This window comes from Aspergillus novofumigatus (assembly GCF_002847465.1).
Source record: "Aspergillus novofumigatus IBT 16806 chromosome Unknown P174scaffold_7, whole genome shotgun sequence".
NCBI classification, from domain to species: Eukaryota; Fungi; Ascomycota; class Eurotiomycetes; order Eurotiales; family Aspergillaceae; genus Aspergillus; species Aspergillus novofumigatus.
In genome coordinates this window covers 1,402,366-1,419,929 of record NW_020194280.1, presented here as the reverse complement: position 1 = coordinate 1,419,929, position 17,564 = coordinate 1,402,366, and the positions used below count along the sequence as shown (strand labels likewise).

Genomic DNA, 17,564 nt, shown 5'->3' with positions numbered 1-17,564 from the left:
AACGTATTTAATAGCATGACGAATTCCAAATGAATCCAGAAGTGAACAGAGCCAGTGACTCTGATCCGAATGGGGATGTCATCCTCGTGGTATCCCTACCAAAGCAGCCTCGCGCATACGCACCTTCCAGAGTTCACTCAGACGGAGAGGCCGGACTCGCCAGATACCGAGCTTCCTCTAAACACTTGAGCTTGGCTTCGCAGTACTTCGAAAAGAGGCTGAAGAAAGAATGGGGCGAGGGCGAAGAACTGCAGAAGAACGGCAGCGTTGGGATGCTTCTCCCCAATACTGACCCTGAGGCGTTTTCGATCCTGCTTGATCTAATGCACTGCCGCACGCAGGAAGTTCCTACCGCGGTGACCTTTGATGAGTTGGTCGAGCTGGCTGTCCAAGTCACCTACTTCAAATGCCACGGAGCTCTGGGGCTGTATCCCGCGAGATGGATCGAACATTTGAAGGCGAAACGTCCCAACACTTACTGTGATGAGATCGTCAAGTGGATTTTCGTTTCTGGGGTGTTCAATGATTGCGAGCTTTACGCGTCTGTTACCTGCTTGGCGATGCGACAGAGCAAGGACATCATCAATACGCTGGATCTTCCTATACCGCTATCTGTTACAGGTGAGTGAGCCCGTATGAGCCATCTCCGGGATGTTACGCTTACATAGAAAGACACTATCAATCGGAAAAGGAAAAGTCTGCTGTACCTTTTATTCAGAGATGTGGAAGTGAGACGTAATAGATTAGAGGCAGGCGAGATCACCTGCACTTTCGAGTGCGACTCGTTCAGACTAGGGACACTTATGAAGCAAATGAAGGCCCACGGACTGCCATGGCCGCGCGAGAATCTCGATTATAACGGCCTTGCACCAGAAAACGTGGCTAAGGAAATCCGCGACTTCGAGAAACCGAGCTCCAAGGTGTCTTGCAAAGGTCGGTGCAGTGGACTTCTTGGACCTAGAGCAGTCGAAGAGCTCATATACCATCGAACAAAATCGTCTGGACTTATCTTGATACCGGAACAATGGCGTTGACATTGTCACAAGGACCGCTTGAAAGTACATGTGTGGTTTGTCTGGGTGAAAGCCCTCAGGCCTCAGTTGATTCTTATTCCTTCAATCAAGTGAAACATAGGATTGAATGTGTTCTAAGCCTTTCAAATAAGTTATTAAATTCATCTCACTTGAAAGACAATGTAACTCCAGTTTTAACCAGTGCGTGCAGTGAATTTTCTAATTATGTCCATATTTTAAAGATTTGATTCTCTCAGAAACCTATTGTCTAATGTCCTTGACATACCTTCTCCTTACCAGTGAGCAAATCATGAGAATATGCTCGCAGTATCTGAGCTGTACTGTGAAAAGTGACGTTGACAACACAAGCATCGCTATAGCAACTCTCTACTCTCCTCTCTCTAACAACAAACTGCCATCATTCATTGATCAACCTTCTTAACCTTCTCGTCTCTGGACTGAACGACTTAATCTTCTCTTCTCTTCATCAAGGAACTACAACCAACTACCTGCAACCTCCCTCACCTGAAGGGTGAGCATAAAATATGAACCTCCTCACACATCGGACTCCTTAAGCCTTCATTCTAACAAGATAGGATGAGTGATACCTGCTACGAGATTGACCCTTCTGGCGATATTGTCCTAGTTCTATCCGCACAGCGACGAGCTTCCCCCAAGACCAGCCCAGCAGAGGGAATAACAAAAGCAAGACCAGTGGAATCAACTTCGCCAACATCTACAAAAGCAGATACGGACACACCTATTCAAAACTATGCGAAAGAGAAACCTCCTAATTCAGAGGAAACCGCATCATCTGCAGTTGAAATTCCGCGGACCCGATGCAAAGTCTCGTCGAAACATCTCTCTTTGGCATCAAACTACTTCAACAACCATCTCAAGAAACGTATCTCTGCAACTAGCACAGCAGACCCGTCAGAGGAAGGCCATATACTTGACTGCAATCCTGAAGATTTACTGATTGCCATGAACATGATACACAGTAAAGGCCAGCAGATCCCTAAGGAGGTGGATTCGGCAATGCTTTTTAAAGTTGCTGCTATGGTCCGCTATCTCGACTGTCTAGAGGCATGTACCTTTTCTTTGGAGTCTGAATGCAGCAATTGGTCGATGAGAATAAAATAGTCTGCGACACATGGGACAACAGCTTGAAATGGGTCTATATCAGCTGGGCTTCCGATCGCCCATCCTTGTTTACAGGCTCCACGAGTGCTGCCATGTCTCGGAAATGTTCGTCGTCTACGTACCCTGCCGACCTCAATCTTCCAGATCGTTCAAAGGTATTGTTGCTGATTATCTTCCCTCATCCTTTATTGGCCCCAGGAAGCTTCGGGTCTAGATCGAATACGTTTTGGGGCCACAGGTGCTAATTACAAACCCATTTTCTAGATGATATTGATAAAGGCTGGACGACTGCAAGCGAGAAAAGCAAAGAGCGGGCTCTCAGCTGAGACTACAAGGCGAGACGGTTTATTGCCATTTTTGCTGCGACTCTCTTCATCTGGGGGTTATCATAAAAGGCGACAAGCCATATGGATAGTTCCTCGCTATGCTCGGTGCATGAAAGTCTTCAATCGAAAACGACTCATTGCACTGCTGGCAAGCCACGCGGTGTAAACGCTGCATCTCTTCTCACCTTGAAAGCTGCACTCGCGAAAGCATGCACGGGAGCAGGGCTCGCCTTGCAAAACTACCCATTGAATGACTGATTGCTATGGTCGAAAGGAGTGATCGATGCTGAAATTCGCCTCGTGTCTTGCTTCTAGTCATCCTTTCACTCTTAAGAAGATGGCTCATGCTATTGTTGCGTTCCCTGGCCTTGTTTCTCTTTAGCTGCGTGATACCCTTTGCTTCTATCGAACTCTGATCCGAATTCTGACCTCGTGGACTCTATGCAGCCCTGAGATGGTCTTTGTGTCTGATTCCCCTTTCTTCTTATGGATTGTCTCAGTTATTGAGAGCTGTGTGCTTAGCCAAGAGTGTTCATAGTCAACAAGCATGCAATTCTTCCAGGCCAGTCTACCATTAAAAACATGTGGATGACTCTAAAAAACCAGTGATTCGTGTAAGTTGCACTCTACAGCTTGCTCTTGGGATCGACCAGCTTTTCGACCTCCGCAAACTGGTAGTAGTAATCTAAACTCTGCGGGTTGAGCAGAGTACCCGACGGTTTGATCTTCTTGCCCGACACGATCTGCTTTACCGGTAATTCCACCTTCTTCAGATTCACGGTTGTCTGTACCACGTTAGTCATAGTCGAGTACCATTTAAGACATAAAAGAGGAGCACGTACCGGGATCTCAGGCGTCTGGAAGACATACTTCGGCACATGCCGGGCGCTCAGTGCCTTCCGAATTGCCTCCTTCACTCTGGAGACAAGTTGCGGCGTGAATCGGTATCCCGGGCGCATTAACAGGAAGAGCATGACGGATTCGTCTGCGTCGGTTGGCCGTCGCTGGCCGACGCAGATTGAATCCGCGATCTCGGTTGAGAACTGCGTGTCGATTACGTTGTAAATCTCGGCGGACCCGAAGCGGACGCCTGAGGGGTTGAGGACGCCGTCTGATCTGCCCAGGAAGAGTATTTGCATTGTGATGGGGTGGATGCAGATGAAGTCGCCGTGGGTCCAGACATCTACACATATAGGTTAGTAGATGGTAGATGCATTGAGAGGGGTGGGGAGAGAAGGAGACTTACTGTCAAACCGGGCAAAGTATGAGTCAAAGTACTTCTGCGGCCCGTCGTCACCCAAGAATTTGACTGGCATAGTTGGAAATGCTGCGGTGGCTACCAACTCTCCTGGCACACCATCTGGCACGGCAGTGCCTTTGACGGCGGTAGCACCCTCATCCGCTTGATCGAATACTGCGATAGGAATACCTAGAGCTGGACCTTGGCACCCGCCCACATATAGAGGAGTAAGCGGATTCTCCAAGCCAAAGCAGGCGGCGAGATCGGTGCCGCCGGAGATATTCGCCAACTGGGTATGAGACGGGAAACCCTCGTCGTAGAACCATTCAAACAAGGATTCCGAAAGGACCATGCCGGTGCTCGTGACGATGCGGAGTGCCCGGAGCTCTGCGATGTCTCTTGGTCGTATGTTGTTCTTCCGGAGCTCATGGAGATAGCGCGGTGATGTGCCGAAATGAGTCACTTTATGCTTGCCCAGTAGCTCAATGAGGAACTTGGCGTCCGGTAGGAATGGACTTCCATCGTACAAGATGGCTTTGCCGCCAAACATTAGGCCCGATACGGCAGACAGGTACATGATCCACCCTGTCGTCGTGTATTGCAAAACGGTCGAATTTGGTCCATGATCACGGTGCAACCGAGCCTCTTTGTAGGTATTGAGTATGACTCCGCCTACCCCGTGAACGATGGGTTTGGGTTTTCCAGTTGTCCCGGAGGAGTACACGACCAGGAAAGGATCCCTGAATCCGACCCTGACAAACTCAAGTTTGTCCGAGGATGCCCTTGCAAGAAAGGCTGCAACGGGTTGGGTTTTGGGCACGTCGGTCACATCGACTGGCTGGCCGGGGAACCGTGGCATCGCGACGATGCTTTCAAATTCGGAAACTTCCCGGAGACCATCAACAATGTCCTTGATTTTTGGTCGAAGGTCAATCCGCTTCCCATTGTAGATTGCGAAATCGTCAACAAAGACGTACTTTGGCTTCAACTGGAGGAGACGATCGAGGATTCCTTTGACGCCCGTGTCAGTGGACGTAGACGAGAACCACGCTCCGAGAGCCGTCGTTGCCAGGAAGACGACAAGTGTATCGACGCTGTTACTTGCTACAGCGGCGACTCGATCTCCCTTGACGACCCCGGCTGCTTTGAGTGCTTGCACCATTCCCCCAGTCTTGCGTCTCAACTCGGCCCATGTAATGTTGAAAGATGGTTCCGCCCCACCCTCCCTGATTTCTGTCAGAGCAACTTTGCTGTCTTCTTTGCCTTTCGTTGTAATCTGTAGATGCCCCGAGCTTGACCTCTCCGCCGAAAAGAGCATATTCTCGGCAAAGTTGAGTCGCACACCCTCAAACCAGGTAGGAATGCTGTCAATGCGGGCTGATTCATCGACAACAGTTTTGTAAGTACCTTCTGAGATGATGGGAAAGTATCTCCAGCAAAAGTCCCAAAATGATGCACGATTGCCCGTTGACCACCGATAGAGAGAGTGGTAGTCCTTAGCAATTGCGTTAGACAACAAAGGAGAGCGGGATACTAGCCTCAAAGGTACGTACTGGAAGCTGAAGTCCCTTCTCCTTCTCTAACTCCGATTTGAAAGACCACATCTGGGTAGACTGCGGGTTAGGATGCTCCCAGAGCTTTCTCGGCAGGTCGGACGCTGAGGCCATTGGATCTTTACTTGAGAGTACAATAGTGAGCTTGCTTGAATTGAGACAATCAATTGAAGAACTTCTAGCAGTAACGCTCGGTATACTTATAGCCAAGAAAAGGCGGATCCTAGCTGATTGACATCCGCTTATTGTCCTTTATCAATGACAAACTGGCCTCGGTTAATGGCTGATACCAGTCGGTTTTTGCGGAGTTGCGGGAATGCGGGGAAGAAAAGGAGAATCCACCTTTAGAGGCGTCTTGCTCCGGACCTGTCGTGTCAATCCTTCTGCTGCATTTTGATATAGACCAGTGCTAGCCTAGTCCTTGAATTGAGCTGGAGTGGTGAGCCATTTGTTGTAAGGGTGTGTTGATGGGCGACTAAGAAAGTCCGCCAACTGGTTACAGGAGAACTAGGTACCAGTTGACGCTAATGATCAACAAACTGAATCTCTTTTTTGAAGCAGAGGAATAAATTGTATCATTGATCAGCATAGAACGCGTATTGAACACATATTTTAGGCTGCGAAATGAGTCTCTAAATGGAGTTGATAGGCGACATGTTGATGATAGTCGGCCTCTCCCGAAGCTGTTTTTAGCGGCTGTCACCCACGGCGAGTGCCGACACTTTATGGAGCATTGTCGACTGCTCTTCTGAGTTATTAACCCAGCATTGCTCCCAACTTCTGCAAGGCTGGTCCTTGCAATTGAGTTCAAAGGACCTTTACACACTACCACACTTTAGCAAGTCTCAACGCATCTTCGCACCCAAACACCATGGCACCACCCGTCCTCACCTCCAGCCCAACTCTCCGCATCACCCCGAACCCTTCACCAAAGAGGCCTTCGCGCCCTTCGGCTCCGCCATCAGCTGTCCTCTCCCACGCGATCTCTCCTCCGCACCTCCTATCTCCTCTCTCCCTCCTCACGATCCAACTCCAGTCGTCGCAAACCAATCCTCCGCCCTCAAGTACAGCCCCATCTCCCCACTGCTCGACTGCTACGCGCAATGTCCCAGCGCCCAGCCCTCTTCCGCCCGCATGAGCATGTTCTCGTGCTTCCCGCGCAAACTGCGCACCGCCAGAGGAACAGGAGGGGAGACTAGCGTCTTCGACGTCCGCATCCTGGAGCGACACCCCTTCACCACGCAGACATTCACACCGATCGACCTATCCAGCCAGACCCGCGCAGGCGATGCCGAGGAACCATTCTACCTGGTTATCGTGGCGCCGACGTTGAAGGGCCAGACGGCAACGGCGACGACGCCGTCGGGGGATATCGTGGCGATCAGGGATCCGCCTGACTTGAACGATGTGCGGGCGTTTGTGGCGGGCGGTGGGCAGGCGGTGACGTATGGGGTTGGGACGTGGCATGCGCCGATGGTGGTGCTGGGTTCCAGGCGGGTGGATTTTGTGGTTGTGCAGTTTGCCAATGGAGTGGATGATGAGGACGTGCAGGAGGCTGCTTTTGGGGAAGGGATTGTGGTTGATTTGGGGAAGAATCGGACGTTGGGTGCTTCCAAGCTCTGAAACGCTGGAGGGAGTGGTATTCTTGCCTACGTCTGCAATGGCGGCCTTTGTCCATAGAGGACCTTATTTATGAATGTATGATGAATGTACGTTAAGCATGACTAGATTGGTATCTCGAGCAAAAGTGCAACACACAAGAAGATGTGGTACATGTACATAGAGGGTCAGGAGTAACGGGCACTACGCGGTGGCTGACGCGATAGTATGGCTATCGCTGCCGCCCGAAGACCATGGAGCGCGGTTACCCAACGACTGTCGCACTCGACTGGCCATCTCTAGGGTCTCCTTCGGCAATCCTGCGAGCTGCGCGACTTTCAGCGCATGGGAGTCACGGTTCACTCCCTCGCGCAGTCGATGGACAAATGAGAACGACCCCGAAGCGGTCTCTTTCACATCGGTACAGTATCGCCCCAGTGCCTCAAACTCCTCGGTCATGTCAGCTAAAGCATGGAAATGCGTTGCGAACAACGTCCGGCACTTGTTGCGGTAGTGCAGATGGTGCAGACAGGCAAAACTGACGGCTGTCCCGTCTTCTGGCGTTGTCCCGCGGCCAACCTCATCCATGATAACAAAGGAGCGCGCTGTCGCCTGCTTCAATATGGTGGCTGTCTCCAGCATCTCCACCATGAAAGTGGACTGATCTCGGAATAAATCGTCAGCCGCCCCAATCCGACTGAATATCTGATCTACAATGCCAATCTCCGCATACTCAGCAGGCACGAATGACCCAACCTGTGCCAAAATGGTGATGAGCGCATTTTGGCGCAGGAACGTGCTTTTACCGGCCATGTTCGGACCAGTGATGAGCCAGATCCTCTCCGAATCGCCCAGGAAGCAGTCGTTACTGACGAACTGTCGCCCTTGCTCCTCAAGCCCAAGCTTGACTGTTGGATGCCTTCCCCCAACGATTTTGTGCGTTACTCCACTGGTGAGGATCGGACGTATTAGACGTTGCTCTTCAGCCAAGGTGGCGAAAGAACACGCAACATCAAGCTCGTCCATTACGGCAGCGTTGCGTCTGATCTTCACTAGGTTGAGAATCACTTCGCGGCGCAGTGTCTCAAAGATCGCCTGTTCCTCCTGTCGGATTTGGACTTTCACCTGGTCCATTCGGTCACCCAACGCCGTCCAGGCGGGAAGGTAAAAGGACCGTGTCGATTTGGTTGAAGACACATTCCGCGTTACACCTAGCTCCTCTAGAGACTGCTGGGAAATTTTGGCTCCTTTGACATGGCAAATATGTCCCAGGCCAGAAGTCCATCTCAACGAGAGGGCAGAAGACCCGACGGCTTCGCGAAGACGTTGAGTAAGACGCATCTTTTCATCCTGCAGCCGGTCCAAGGACTCATGTAGCTCAAGAAGAGCCGCGCTGGCATTGCGCCTCATGATCCAAGTGTCCGGCGCGGTTGTCTCTTCCACCGAGGTCTTGGATTGATCGCTGTTCTTAGCTCTCACTTTTTTTGGAAGCGCCTCCACTTCTCCAGGAAGTCCCTCACTCATGGCTACTTCCTGCGCCAGAATCGCCGCTTCAGCAGCCGTATCATCCTCAAGACGCTGCTTCTGCAGTAGACCTTCTTCGTCAATGGCAGCTGAGATCCGATCCGCCAGCATGGTCGGTCCATCCAGACAGAGTCGACCGGTCATAGCTGAGACACTACGCTTGGCATCGATGGACTGTGTATGAGGCAAACTATCAAGTCGGCTGTTATCTTGGCTTGATAAAACCATCTTGATCTCTCTCGAAGCCTGGATGGCCCTGGCAAGGCAGATCAGGTCGTCCGCGTCTCCTCTCCCCAAGGTGAATTTCTGGACCAAGCGTTGAGCATCGTAGCTTCGCTTCAGCAGTTGAATTACACTGTCGCGTAAATTACTATTCTCGAGAAAGACCGATACAAGGTCGAGCCGTTCGTTGATTACCTGCAATGATGTGGAAGGGGATGCTACGAATATATCAGTCGATGCCGCTGCAATCTGCGAAAATACAGAACAGAGTGAGACATACTCAGGCGATCTCTCAGCAGACGTGGTCCACTTTTGGTAGACGTCCGGCGCACCGCATGTAGTAAACTTCCTTTCCCAAAGCCATCCCGCGCCGTTTCGAGAATTTCCAGGCCTCTCAGACTGTTCCGGTCAATGTTCATAGACTCATTCAGATGTCGACGACGAGGCGGCTGAAGTTTCAGATTCAAGCCCTGCAGCTGAACTCTGATATACTCCAGCAAGCTATAACCGGCTGCGACCTCTTCCGGCGTGAAAGCATCAGAATCTTGGTCAGCTACTGGCGCCTCAAGCGCAGAGCTCCACTGTGCTATAGGTAGAATCTTGCTGGGATATGCGAAAAATGTCATCAAGCGATGGTCATGCCCAACCAGAAGTTGCAGCTCCTGTCCGATCAGGTCCTGAAGTTTCTGTTCCACGAGTATCTCCCGCGCTCCGATCCGAGCAATCGCCGACGGAAGCATCTGAGTGGTAGTCGATTGTGTAAAGAAATCTCCTGTGGATAAGTCGAGCCAGGACAAGCCAACGCGCTGGGATGCGGAAGACAATATGTGCTGCTGCGCAGACAAATCACCCTCCTGTTGTTCTAGTTGCGCTTTCAAGGCCGGCACGTCGATATAAACCGCCAGCAAGAAATTGTTCTCCGAAGGGTCCATAAACTTCTCGTCGATTAGGGTACCTGGCGTGATAATTCTGGCTACCCTGCGATCAAATAGCAGACCACCCCGGGCTTTATCCTCAGCGGCATTGGCAAACTCTTCGCTGATAGCCACGTATTTATTCAAGTCTTGGACGAGTACCTTCAGAAACCGATCTAGTTGGAAGAAGGGAAATCCTGCCATGGGAACAGGTCCCGCGCTGGTCTTCTTGACGGCGAGCTTCAGGTTCAGTAACGGAGCTAGCTCTTCAGCCTGCTCAAAGTAGAGCTGGAGAATCTTGTCAGGGATCTATGCTGCCTTCAGAAGAAACAATACGACTGTCTAACTCTACTTGAACCGCCAGTCCGAAGTCCGTACCTCGTAGAAGCCCCCTACTCGAGTCAGAATAACACAATTCCTGAACTTCTGCATGTTATTCCGATGTCCCTGTACGACCGTGGGATACCGAGGCGCATCGTCCGTAGCGTCGGTAGCGCCGTCATCATACGGCTCGAGTTTCAAAGTTCCCTGCGGTAGATCCTTGACTTTGACTGTAGTTCTCGTCCTTGCCCCCCTTCTGAGCTCGAGATGAGGCGTTGACAACGAAGCTTCGACGCGGGCGTGTGGACGGTGCGCATGGTGACAGATCGTTCGGTGCACAAGGCAACGATGCGCGGCAGAACTGTCGAATTTATGGACATGATGGAATTGCGACGGCACTAAACGGGCGAATCGACATCCACTGATGCGCATGGTCCTGAGCTGAGCAATCACCAAGGTGGTGTTGGTGTTGCTGTGGATGAGATGGCGGGCGGCGATAACCAAAACGGGAACCCCAAATCTCAGGTGTCACTCGCCAAACCTTCCCGCTTCGCCACTGAAATCTGCTGCAGAAGAACTTCCCGACAACTTTCAACGCCATCTCCCTTCAACCATCCAAACCACTACAGGCAGCTTGCAACCCTGCAACAACGAGTAAGCTTGCCTGCTGCAAGAGGATGATCCAGGTTTGTAAAACCTTTACGGACACTTAATTATTTCCACCATTCATTTCTTGACGCAGGTGTGTCGACGCGCCGGCTGAATCTGAGCTCTACCGAGCCCGGGCGACTGAAAGAAGTCGTCGCACTATCGTTCTTTCTTTGTCGGATTTTTTTTCTTATATCGCAGTTGAAACACCTTCAAGATGGCGGACCAAAATATCTCCCAGTACAAGTACTCGGCGATGTCGAACCTGGTTCTCCAGGCGGACCGTCGTTTTATCTCTCGCATCAACGATGAACCCACCGGTGACCCAGAATCCCTTGCCGGACGCATCAGTATTCGGGAGATGGGCGCAAGAGTCGCGCGTGACGATGCGCCAAAGACCAAGAAGAAACCCGTCGGACCTACAGATATCGAGCGTGGTGCGATCCGAGAAGGGGAGGATGTGCTTGCTCGAGAACAGAGAAAACGTCGCGGGCAACAGCAATTACACGGCCAGGGTATTCTCTCCGCTGCCGATGCTCTTATCGAAGGGTTGAAATATCGCCCTCGAACGCCCGCCACCCGCGCGACCTACGATCTTATCCTTACTATGACTGCGAGTCATCTGGGCGATGTCCCTCACGAAGTCGTCCGAAGTGCTGCCGATGCTGTATTGGAGCTATTGAAGGACGAAGATATGAAGGACTTTGACAAGAAAAAGGAGATTGATGACTTGCTTGGCAGCTCCATGAGTCCAAAAGAGTTCAATGAGCTTGTAAATCTGGGAAAGAAGATTACGGACTACGATGCGCAAGACGAGGACGAAGAGATGGAGGGCGGAATGGACGGCCAAGAAGAGGCAGAGCTCGACGAACGTCAGGGTGTTGCCGTCGTCTTCGACGAGGAAGATGAGGATGATGAGCGAATGGGCACTGTCACCGAGGTCCGAGACGAGGATGACCTGACCGACGATGAAGAGCCAGATGAACAAGATGCTCCCGATGTCGAGGCTGCGACGGCCGAGAAGGCGAATATCGAAGGTCTTGAGGCTGAGGAAGAGATGGTCATCGACGGTGGGCTAGATCGCGCCGACCAACGACGGGATAAGCACTTGATAGTTCCTGCCCGGCAAATCGACGCTTACTGGTTACAGCGTCAAATTGGTTCTGTGTATACCGACGCTCATATACAGCAGGAGAAGGCCACACAGGCTCTGGAAATACTTGGTGGCAAAGCGGAGGACGGCACAGAGCAGTCCCTGCGAGACGTGGAGAACGATCTGATGGAACTTTTCGATTATGAGCATCCAGACCTTGTCGCCAAATTCGTCATGAACCGTGATAAGATTGTGTGGGTAACGCGTTGGCGCAGGGTTGCCGAAGATGCCGATGCTCGCCATCTCGTCGAAAGTGAGATGGTGGAGGCTGGCCACCGAGCTATTTTGGACGAAATTCGAGGCAAGACGGTTCGCCATGAAGCGGCAGGTCGACCTGAGAAGAAGATCAAGCTCGATCTGATGGATGTCGATGTCCCTAGCGCGCCGGCTCCCGAACAGAAGCCTGCAGAGGGTGGCTTGGTCGGCGGTCTGCAGCCCAAGAGGCTGATCAACCTGGAGAACCTTGTCTTCCACCAAGGCAACCATCTGATGACCAACCCTAATGTCAAACTACCTCAAGGTTCCACCAAGCGAACATTCAAAGGATACGAGGAGATTCATGTACCACCGCCGAAACCCAAGCGAGACCCTGGGGAGAAGAACATCCCCGCCACTGAGCTGCCTGAATGGGCCCGTATCGGCTTTGGTAGTGCCAAGGAGCTCAACAGAGTTCAGACCAAGTGCTATCCAGCTGCCTTCCACGATGATGGCAATATGCTTGTCTGTGCTCCTACGGGATCTGGAAAGACGAATGTTGCCATGCTTACCATTCTTCGCGAGATCGGCAAGAATCGCAACCCGGAGACCGGTGAGATTATGCTCGATGATTTCAAAATCATTTATATCTCTCCCTTAAAAGCTCTGGTCCAGGAGCAAGTTGGCAACCTCGGCAAACGGCTCGAGCCATACGGCATTCGAGTTTCTGAGCTGACTGGTGATCGCCAACTCACAAAGCAACAGATTGCTGAAACCCAGCTGATTGTCACGACTCCCGAAAAATTTGACGTCATTACCAGAAAAGCGTCGGAGACGAGTTACATCAAGCTCGTGCGTCTGATTATCATCGATGAAATTCATTTGCTTCATGACGAGCGAGGACCCGTCATTGAAAGTATCGTTAGTCGGACAATTCGCAAGGTAGAGCAGACCGGAGAACCTGTTCGCATCGTCGGTCTCAGTGCAACTTTGCCAAACTACCGTGATGTAGCCAGCTTCTTACGAGTCGACCCCAGTAAGGGCCTGTTCCATTTTGACGGTTCTTATCGACCATGCCCTTTGAAGCAGGAATTCATTGGTGTCACCGACAAAAAGGCTATCAAGCAGCTGAAGATGATGAACGATATTTGCTATACCAAGGTTCTCGAGCAAGTCGGGCAGCGAAGAAACCAGATGCTCATCTTTGTTCACTCTCGAAAGGAAACGGCGAAGACGGCCAAGTATATCAGGGATAAAGCATTGGAGATGGAGACTATTGGCCAGATTTTGCGTAGCGATGCTGCAAGCAGGGCTATTCTAGCGGAAGAAGCCGAGTCCGTCGACGATGCATCGCTGAAAGACCTGTTGCCATACGGTTTCGGTATCCACCATGCAGGGCTGAGTCTTGCTGATCGTGACTCCGTCCAAGCGCTGTTCGCTGATGGCAGCATTCAAGTCCTCGTATGTACGGCAACTCTTGCCTGGGGTGTCAACCTTCCCGCGCATACCGTTATTATCAAAGGCACTCAGGTATATTCACCGGAGAAGGGTAGCTGGGTTGAGCTTAGTCCTCAGGATGTCCTCCAGATGCTGGGACGAGCTGGTCGACCTCAATACGACACGTTTGGCGAAGGTATCATCATCACATCCCAAACCGAAATTCAGTACTACCTCTCCCTCATGAATCAGCAATTGCCGATTGAGAGTCAGCTCATGAGCAAACTTGCTGATAACATGAATGCCGAGATCGTTCTTGGAAACGTCCGCAACCGCGACGAGGGAGTGGAGTGGCTGGGTTACACTTATCTTTTTGTCCGTATGCTCCGCTCGCCTGGCCTGTACAGCGTGGGCGCCGATTATGAGAACGACGACGCGTTGGAACAAAAGCGAGTTGACCTCGTTCACTCGGCAGCCGTCATCCTGGAACGGGCCGGACTTATCAAGTATGACAAGAAGACTGGACGCCTGCAATCCACGGAATTGGGACGAATTGCTTCGCATTACTACATTGGCCACAATTCCATGTTGACCTACTCTCAGCACATCCAACCATCCATCTCAACCATTGAGCTCTTCCGCATTTTCGCCCTCAGCGACGAATTCAAGTACATCCCTGTTCGCCAAGACGAGAAGCTGGAGTTAGCGAAACTTCTCGGTCGTGTTCCTGTTCCTGTGAAGGAGAGCATTGATGAACCTCATTCGAAGATCAACGTTTTGCTGCAGGCCTACATTTCCAGACTGAAGCTAGAAGGTCTTGCTTTGATGGCAGACATGGTGTATGTCACTCAGTCCGCGGGTCGTATTCTGCGGGCCCTTTTTGAGATTTCCTTGAAGAAAGGCTGGTCATCTGTCGCGAAGACTGCTCTCGACCTTTGCAAGATGGCGGAACGGCGGATGTGGCCGACCATGACACCACTCCGTCAATTCCATCACTGTCCCCGGGACATTCTGCAGAAAGCGGAGAGAATCGACGTGCCTTGGGCCAGCTATTTCGACCTCGACCCTCCTCGCATGGGCGAACTTCTTGGTATGCCCAAGGCTGGACGGACGGTGTGTGATCTCGTGTCCAAGTTCCCTCGTTTGGAAGTCCAGGCGCAAGTTCAACCTGTAACCCGGTCATTGCTTCGAGTGGAGCTTACCATCACTCCGAATTTCGTGTGGGATGATGCTTTGCACGGAACAGCGCAAGACTTCTGGATCCTCGTCGAGGACTGTGACGGCGAGGAAATCTTGTTCCACGATCAATTCATCCTCCGGAAGGACTATGCGCAGGCCGAGATGAATGAGCACCTGGTCGAATTTACTGTTCCCATTACCGAGCCTATGCCCCCTAACTACTTCATCTCTCTCGTTTCCGATCGGTGGATGCACTCAGAGACCAAGATTGCGGTGTCTTTCCAGAAACTGATTCTTCCGGAGCGATTCCCGCCCCATACTCCTTTGCTGGACATGCAACGGGCGCCCGTCAAGGCACTGAAACGTGAGGATTACCAGCAACTGTATCCTGAGTGGCAATTCTTCAACAAAATCCAGTCCCAAACTTTCAAGTCGTTGTATGATACCGATGACAATGTCTTCCTCGGTGCTCCTACGGGCAGCGGCAAAACTGTTTGTGCTGAGCTTGCATTGCTGCGGCATTGGGCAACCGGAAAAGGTGGCAGAGCCGTCTATATTGCTCCTTTCCAAGAATTGATTGATCAACGACATGCGGACTGGGAGAAGCGGTTGGGTAACCTCGGTGGCGGCAAGAATATCGTCAAGCTGACTGGAGAGACCACTGCGGATCTGAAATTGCTGGATCAGGCAGATCTGGTTCTCGCCACGCCGACGCAGTGGGATGTTCTGTCCCGGCAATGGCAAAGGCGCAAGAACGTGCAATCCGTGCAGCTGTTTATCGCAGATGAACTGCATATGCTTGGAGGTTATGGAGGATATGTGTACGAAGTAGTGGTGTCGCGCATGCATTCTATTGCTCTTCAGCTAGAGAACGGTATGCGCATCGTTGGGCTGAGCGTGCCTCTTGCTAACGCCCGCGACATCGGCGAGTGGATTGGTGCGAACAAGCATACAATTTACAATTTCAGCCCTCACGCTCGCCCCGTGCCTCTCGAGCTCCATATCCAGTCATTCAGCATTCCCCACTTCCCCTCACTCATGCTGGCCATGGCTAAACCGGCGTATCACTCGATCTTGCAGTTGGCTCCGGACAAGCCCGCGCTTGTGTTTGTACCCAATCGCAAGCAGACAAGATCAACAGCTATTGATCTATTGGCTGCTTGCGCTGCTGATGATAACGAAGACCGATTCCTTCATGCTGATGTGAATGAACTTGCGCCACTACTGAATCGGATTCAGGAACGGACGCTGGCAGAATCGCTCTCCCACGGCATTGGATACTATCACGAAGCTCTTAGCGCCACTGACAAGCGTATTGTCTCGCATCTCTTCACCATTGGTGCGATTCAGGTCCTGCTTGCTTCACGCGATGTCTGCTGGGACCTGAATCTCACGGCGCATCTTGTAATCGTCATGGGAACACAGTTCTTTGAAGGCCGCGAGCACCGCTACATTGATTATCCTATCAGCGAAATCCTGCAGATGTTCGGCAAAGCTACTCGCCCTAAAGAGGACAAGATTGGCCGAGGTGTTCTGATGGTACCTTCAGTCAAGCGCGAGTATTACAAGAAGTTCCTTAACGAAGCTTTGCCCGTCGAGAGTCATTTGCAATTGTACTTACATGACGCATTTGTCACTGAGATCAGCACGAGGACGATCACTTCGACACAGGACGCTGTGGATTGGATGACTTACACGTACTTTTACCGCCGTCTCCTTGCCAACCCCAGCTTCTACGGTCTGAGTGATATTAGCCACGAAGGTCTCAGCACTTTCTTGTCCGAGTTGGTGGAGAACACATTGAGGGAGCTGTCGGAGGCTAAGATCATTGACCTGGATGAGGAGGATGACAGCGTCTCGCCCCTCAATGCGGCCATGATTGGCGCTTATTACAACATTTCCTTCATCACCATGCAGACCTTCCTCCTGTCGCTCAGCGCTCGCACGAAGCTCAAGGGTATTCTGGAGATTATCACGTCAGCCACGGAGTTCGAATCGATTCAGATGCGGCGACACGAAGACCACATTCTGCGACGAGTGTACGATCGTGTGCCCGTCAAGATGTCGCAACCCGCCTACGACTCGCCTCACTTCAAGGCCTTTGTTCTCCTGCAAGCTCACTTCTCCCGCATGCAACTGCCCATTGATCTTGCCAAGGACCAGGAGGTCATTGTCAGCAAGGTTCTCAACCTTCTCAGTGCATGTGTCGATGTTCTCTCATCCGAGGGTCACTTGAACGCAATGAATGCCATGGAGATGTCACAGATGGTGGTCCAAGCCATGTGGGATCGGGACAGCCCTCTTAAGCAGATTCCTCACTTTGGCCCTGAAGCCATCAAGGTGGCCAATGAGTACAACATCAACGACATCTTCGAATTCATGGAAGCGATGGATCCATCCGAGAACAAGGACTACCCCACGTTGGTCAAGCGACTTGGTCTCGATAACTCACAGTTGGCTCAAGCTGCCGCGTTCACGAACGAGAAGTATCCCAACCTTGACCTTGACTTCCAGGTGGAGGATTCCGACAACATTACATCCGGCGAGCCGGCGTATCTCAAGATCCAGATTGAACGGGAAGTCGAAGAGGACGAGGAACCTGACACCACTGTACACGCGCCGTTCTACCCCGGCAAGAAGATGGAGAATTGGTGGTTGGTTGTGGGAGACGAGAAGACGAAGAATTTGCTTGCCATCAAGCGAGTTACCATTGGACGCAAATTGGAGTTGCGCCTGGAGTACATTGTGCCTACGCCTGGTGAGCATGAGCTGACGCTGTACCTGATGTGCGACAGCTATGTAGGCGTCGACCAAGCTCCTACGTTTACTGTAACGGCAGCTGAAGGCATGGAAGAGGATGAAAGCGAGGAGGAAGAGGAGTAAAGGGTTTATAAAATCTGTTGGCACCTAGACCCGTCTGTTAATTTTCTTTGTTGTATTTATACGGTCAATCTACGTGGAAGCAATGATAATAAGAATGTTCGATTTTCAAGCTTCAGATCATTCCGTAGAGTAGACTAGTATGTATGTAACTGATTAAAGGACGATCTTCTCCTCACGCGATAAGATAGCTCTCTCCATTTCTCCAACCTCTCCT

At 51.5% G+C, this 17,564-nt stretch overlaps 6 protein-coding genes across 6 annotated transcripts; 4 read left to right on the top strand and 2 right to left on the bottom strand.

The window, feature by feature from the left end:
- Positions 1-272: 272 nt before the first annotated feature.
- P174DRAFT_463142 (uncharacterized protein) lies at positions 273-1,034 on the top strand (the record flags this gene model as incomplete). Its single annotated transcript, XM_024830223.1, has 2 exons — positions 273-621; positions 673-1,034. 2 exons carry the CDS (start codon positions 273-275, stop codon positions 1,032-1,034), a joined length of 711 nt encoding a protein of 236 aa, XP_024679583.1.
- Positions 1,035-1,610: 576 nt separating this feature from the next.
- On the top strand, positions 1,611-2,740 carry P174DRAFT_463141 (uncharacterized protein; the record flags this gene model as incomplete). Its single annotated transcript, XM_024830222.1, has 3 exons — positions 1,611-2,103; positions 2,157-2,311; positions 2,552-2,740. The coding sequence occupies 3 exons, from the start codon at positions 1,611-1,613 to the stop codon at positions 2,738-2,740; spliced, it is 837 nt and encodes a 278-aa protein (XP_024679582.1).
- A 275-nt stretch (positions 2,741-3,015) lies between these two features.
- On the bottom strand, positions 3,016-5,551 carry P174DRAFT_394856 (acetoacetyl-CoA synthase). Its single transcript, XM_024823648.1, has 4 exons — positions 5,276-5,551; positions 3,729-5,217; positions 3,325-3,665; positions 3,016-3,267 (listed from the first exon to the last, which is right to left on the bottom strand). Exons 1-4 carry the CDS (start codon positions 5,387-5,389, stop codon positions 3,109-3,111), a joined length of 2,103 nt encoding a protein of 700 aa, XP_024679581.1. The 5' UTR covers positions 5,390-5,551; the 3' UTR covers positions 3,016-3,108.
- Positions 5,552-5,911: 360 nt separating this feature from the next.
- P174DRAFT_453873 (ureidoglycolate hydrolase) lies at positions 5,912-7,062 on the top strand (the record flags this gene model as incomplete). Its single annotated transcript, XM_024829188.1, has 2 exons — positions 5,912-5,931; positions 6,115-7,062. The coding sequence occupies 2 exons, from the start codon at positions 5,912-5,914 to the stop codon at positions 6,896-6,898; spliced, it is 804 nt and encodes a 267-aa protein (XP_024679580.1). The 3' UTR covers positions 6,899-7,062.
- On the bottom strand, positions 7,013-9,999 carry P174DRAFT_444742 (mismatch repair ATPase MSH1). The gene is made up of 3 exons (XM_024828164.1): positions 9,913-9,999; positions 8,901-9,822; positions 7,013-8,838 (listed from the first exon to the last, which is right to left on the bottom strand). Exons 1-3 carry the CDS (start codon positions 9,964-9,966, stop codon positions 7,079-7,081), a joined length of 2,736 nt encoding a protein of 911 aa, XP_024679579.1. The 5' UTR covers positions 9,967-9,999; the 3' UTR covers positions 7,013-7,078.
- A 473-nt stretch (positions 10,000-10,472) lies between these two features.
- P174DRAFT_444740 (ATP-dependent RNA helicase BRR2) lies at positions 10,473-17,448 on the top strand. Its single transcript, XM_024828163.1, has 2 exons — positions 10,473-10,541; positions 10,598-17,448. The coding sequence occupies exon 2, from the start codon at positions 10,721-10,723 to the stop codon at positions 17,348-17,350; it is 6,630 nt and encodes a 2,209-aa protein (XP_024679578.1). The 5' UTR covers positions 10,473-10,541; positions 10,598-10,720; the 3' UTR covers positions 17,351-17,448.
- The last annotated feature ends 116 nt before the right edge of the window (positions 17,449-17,564 follow it).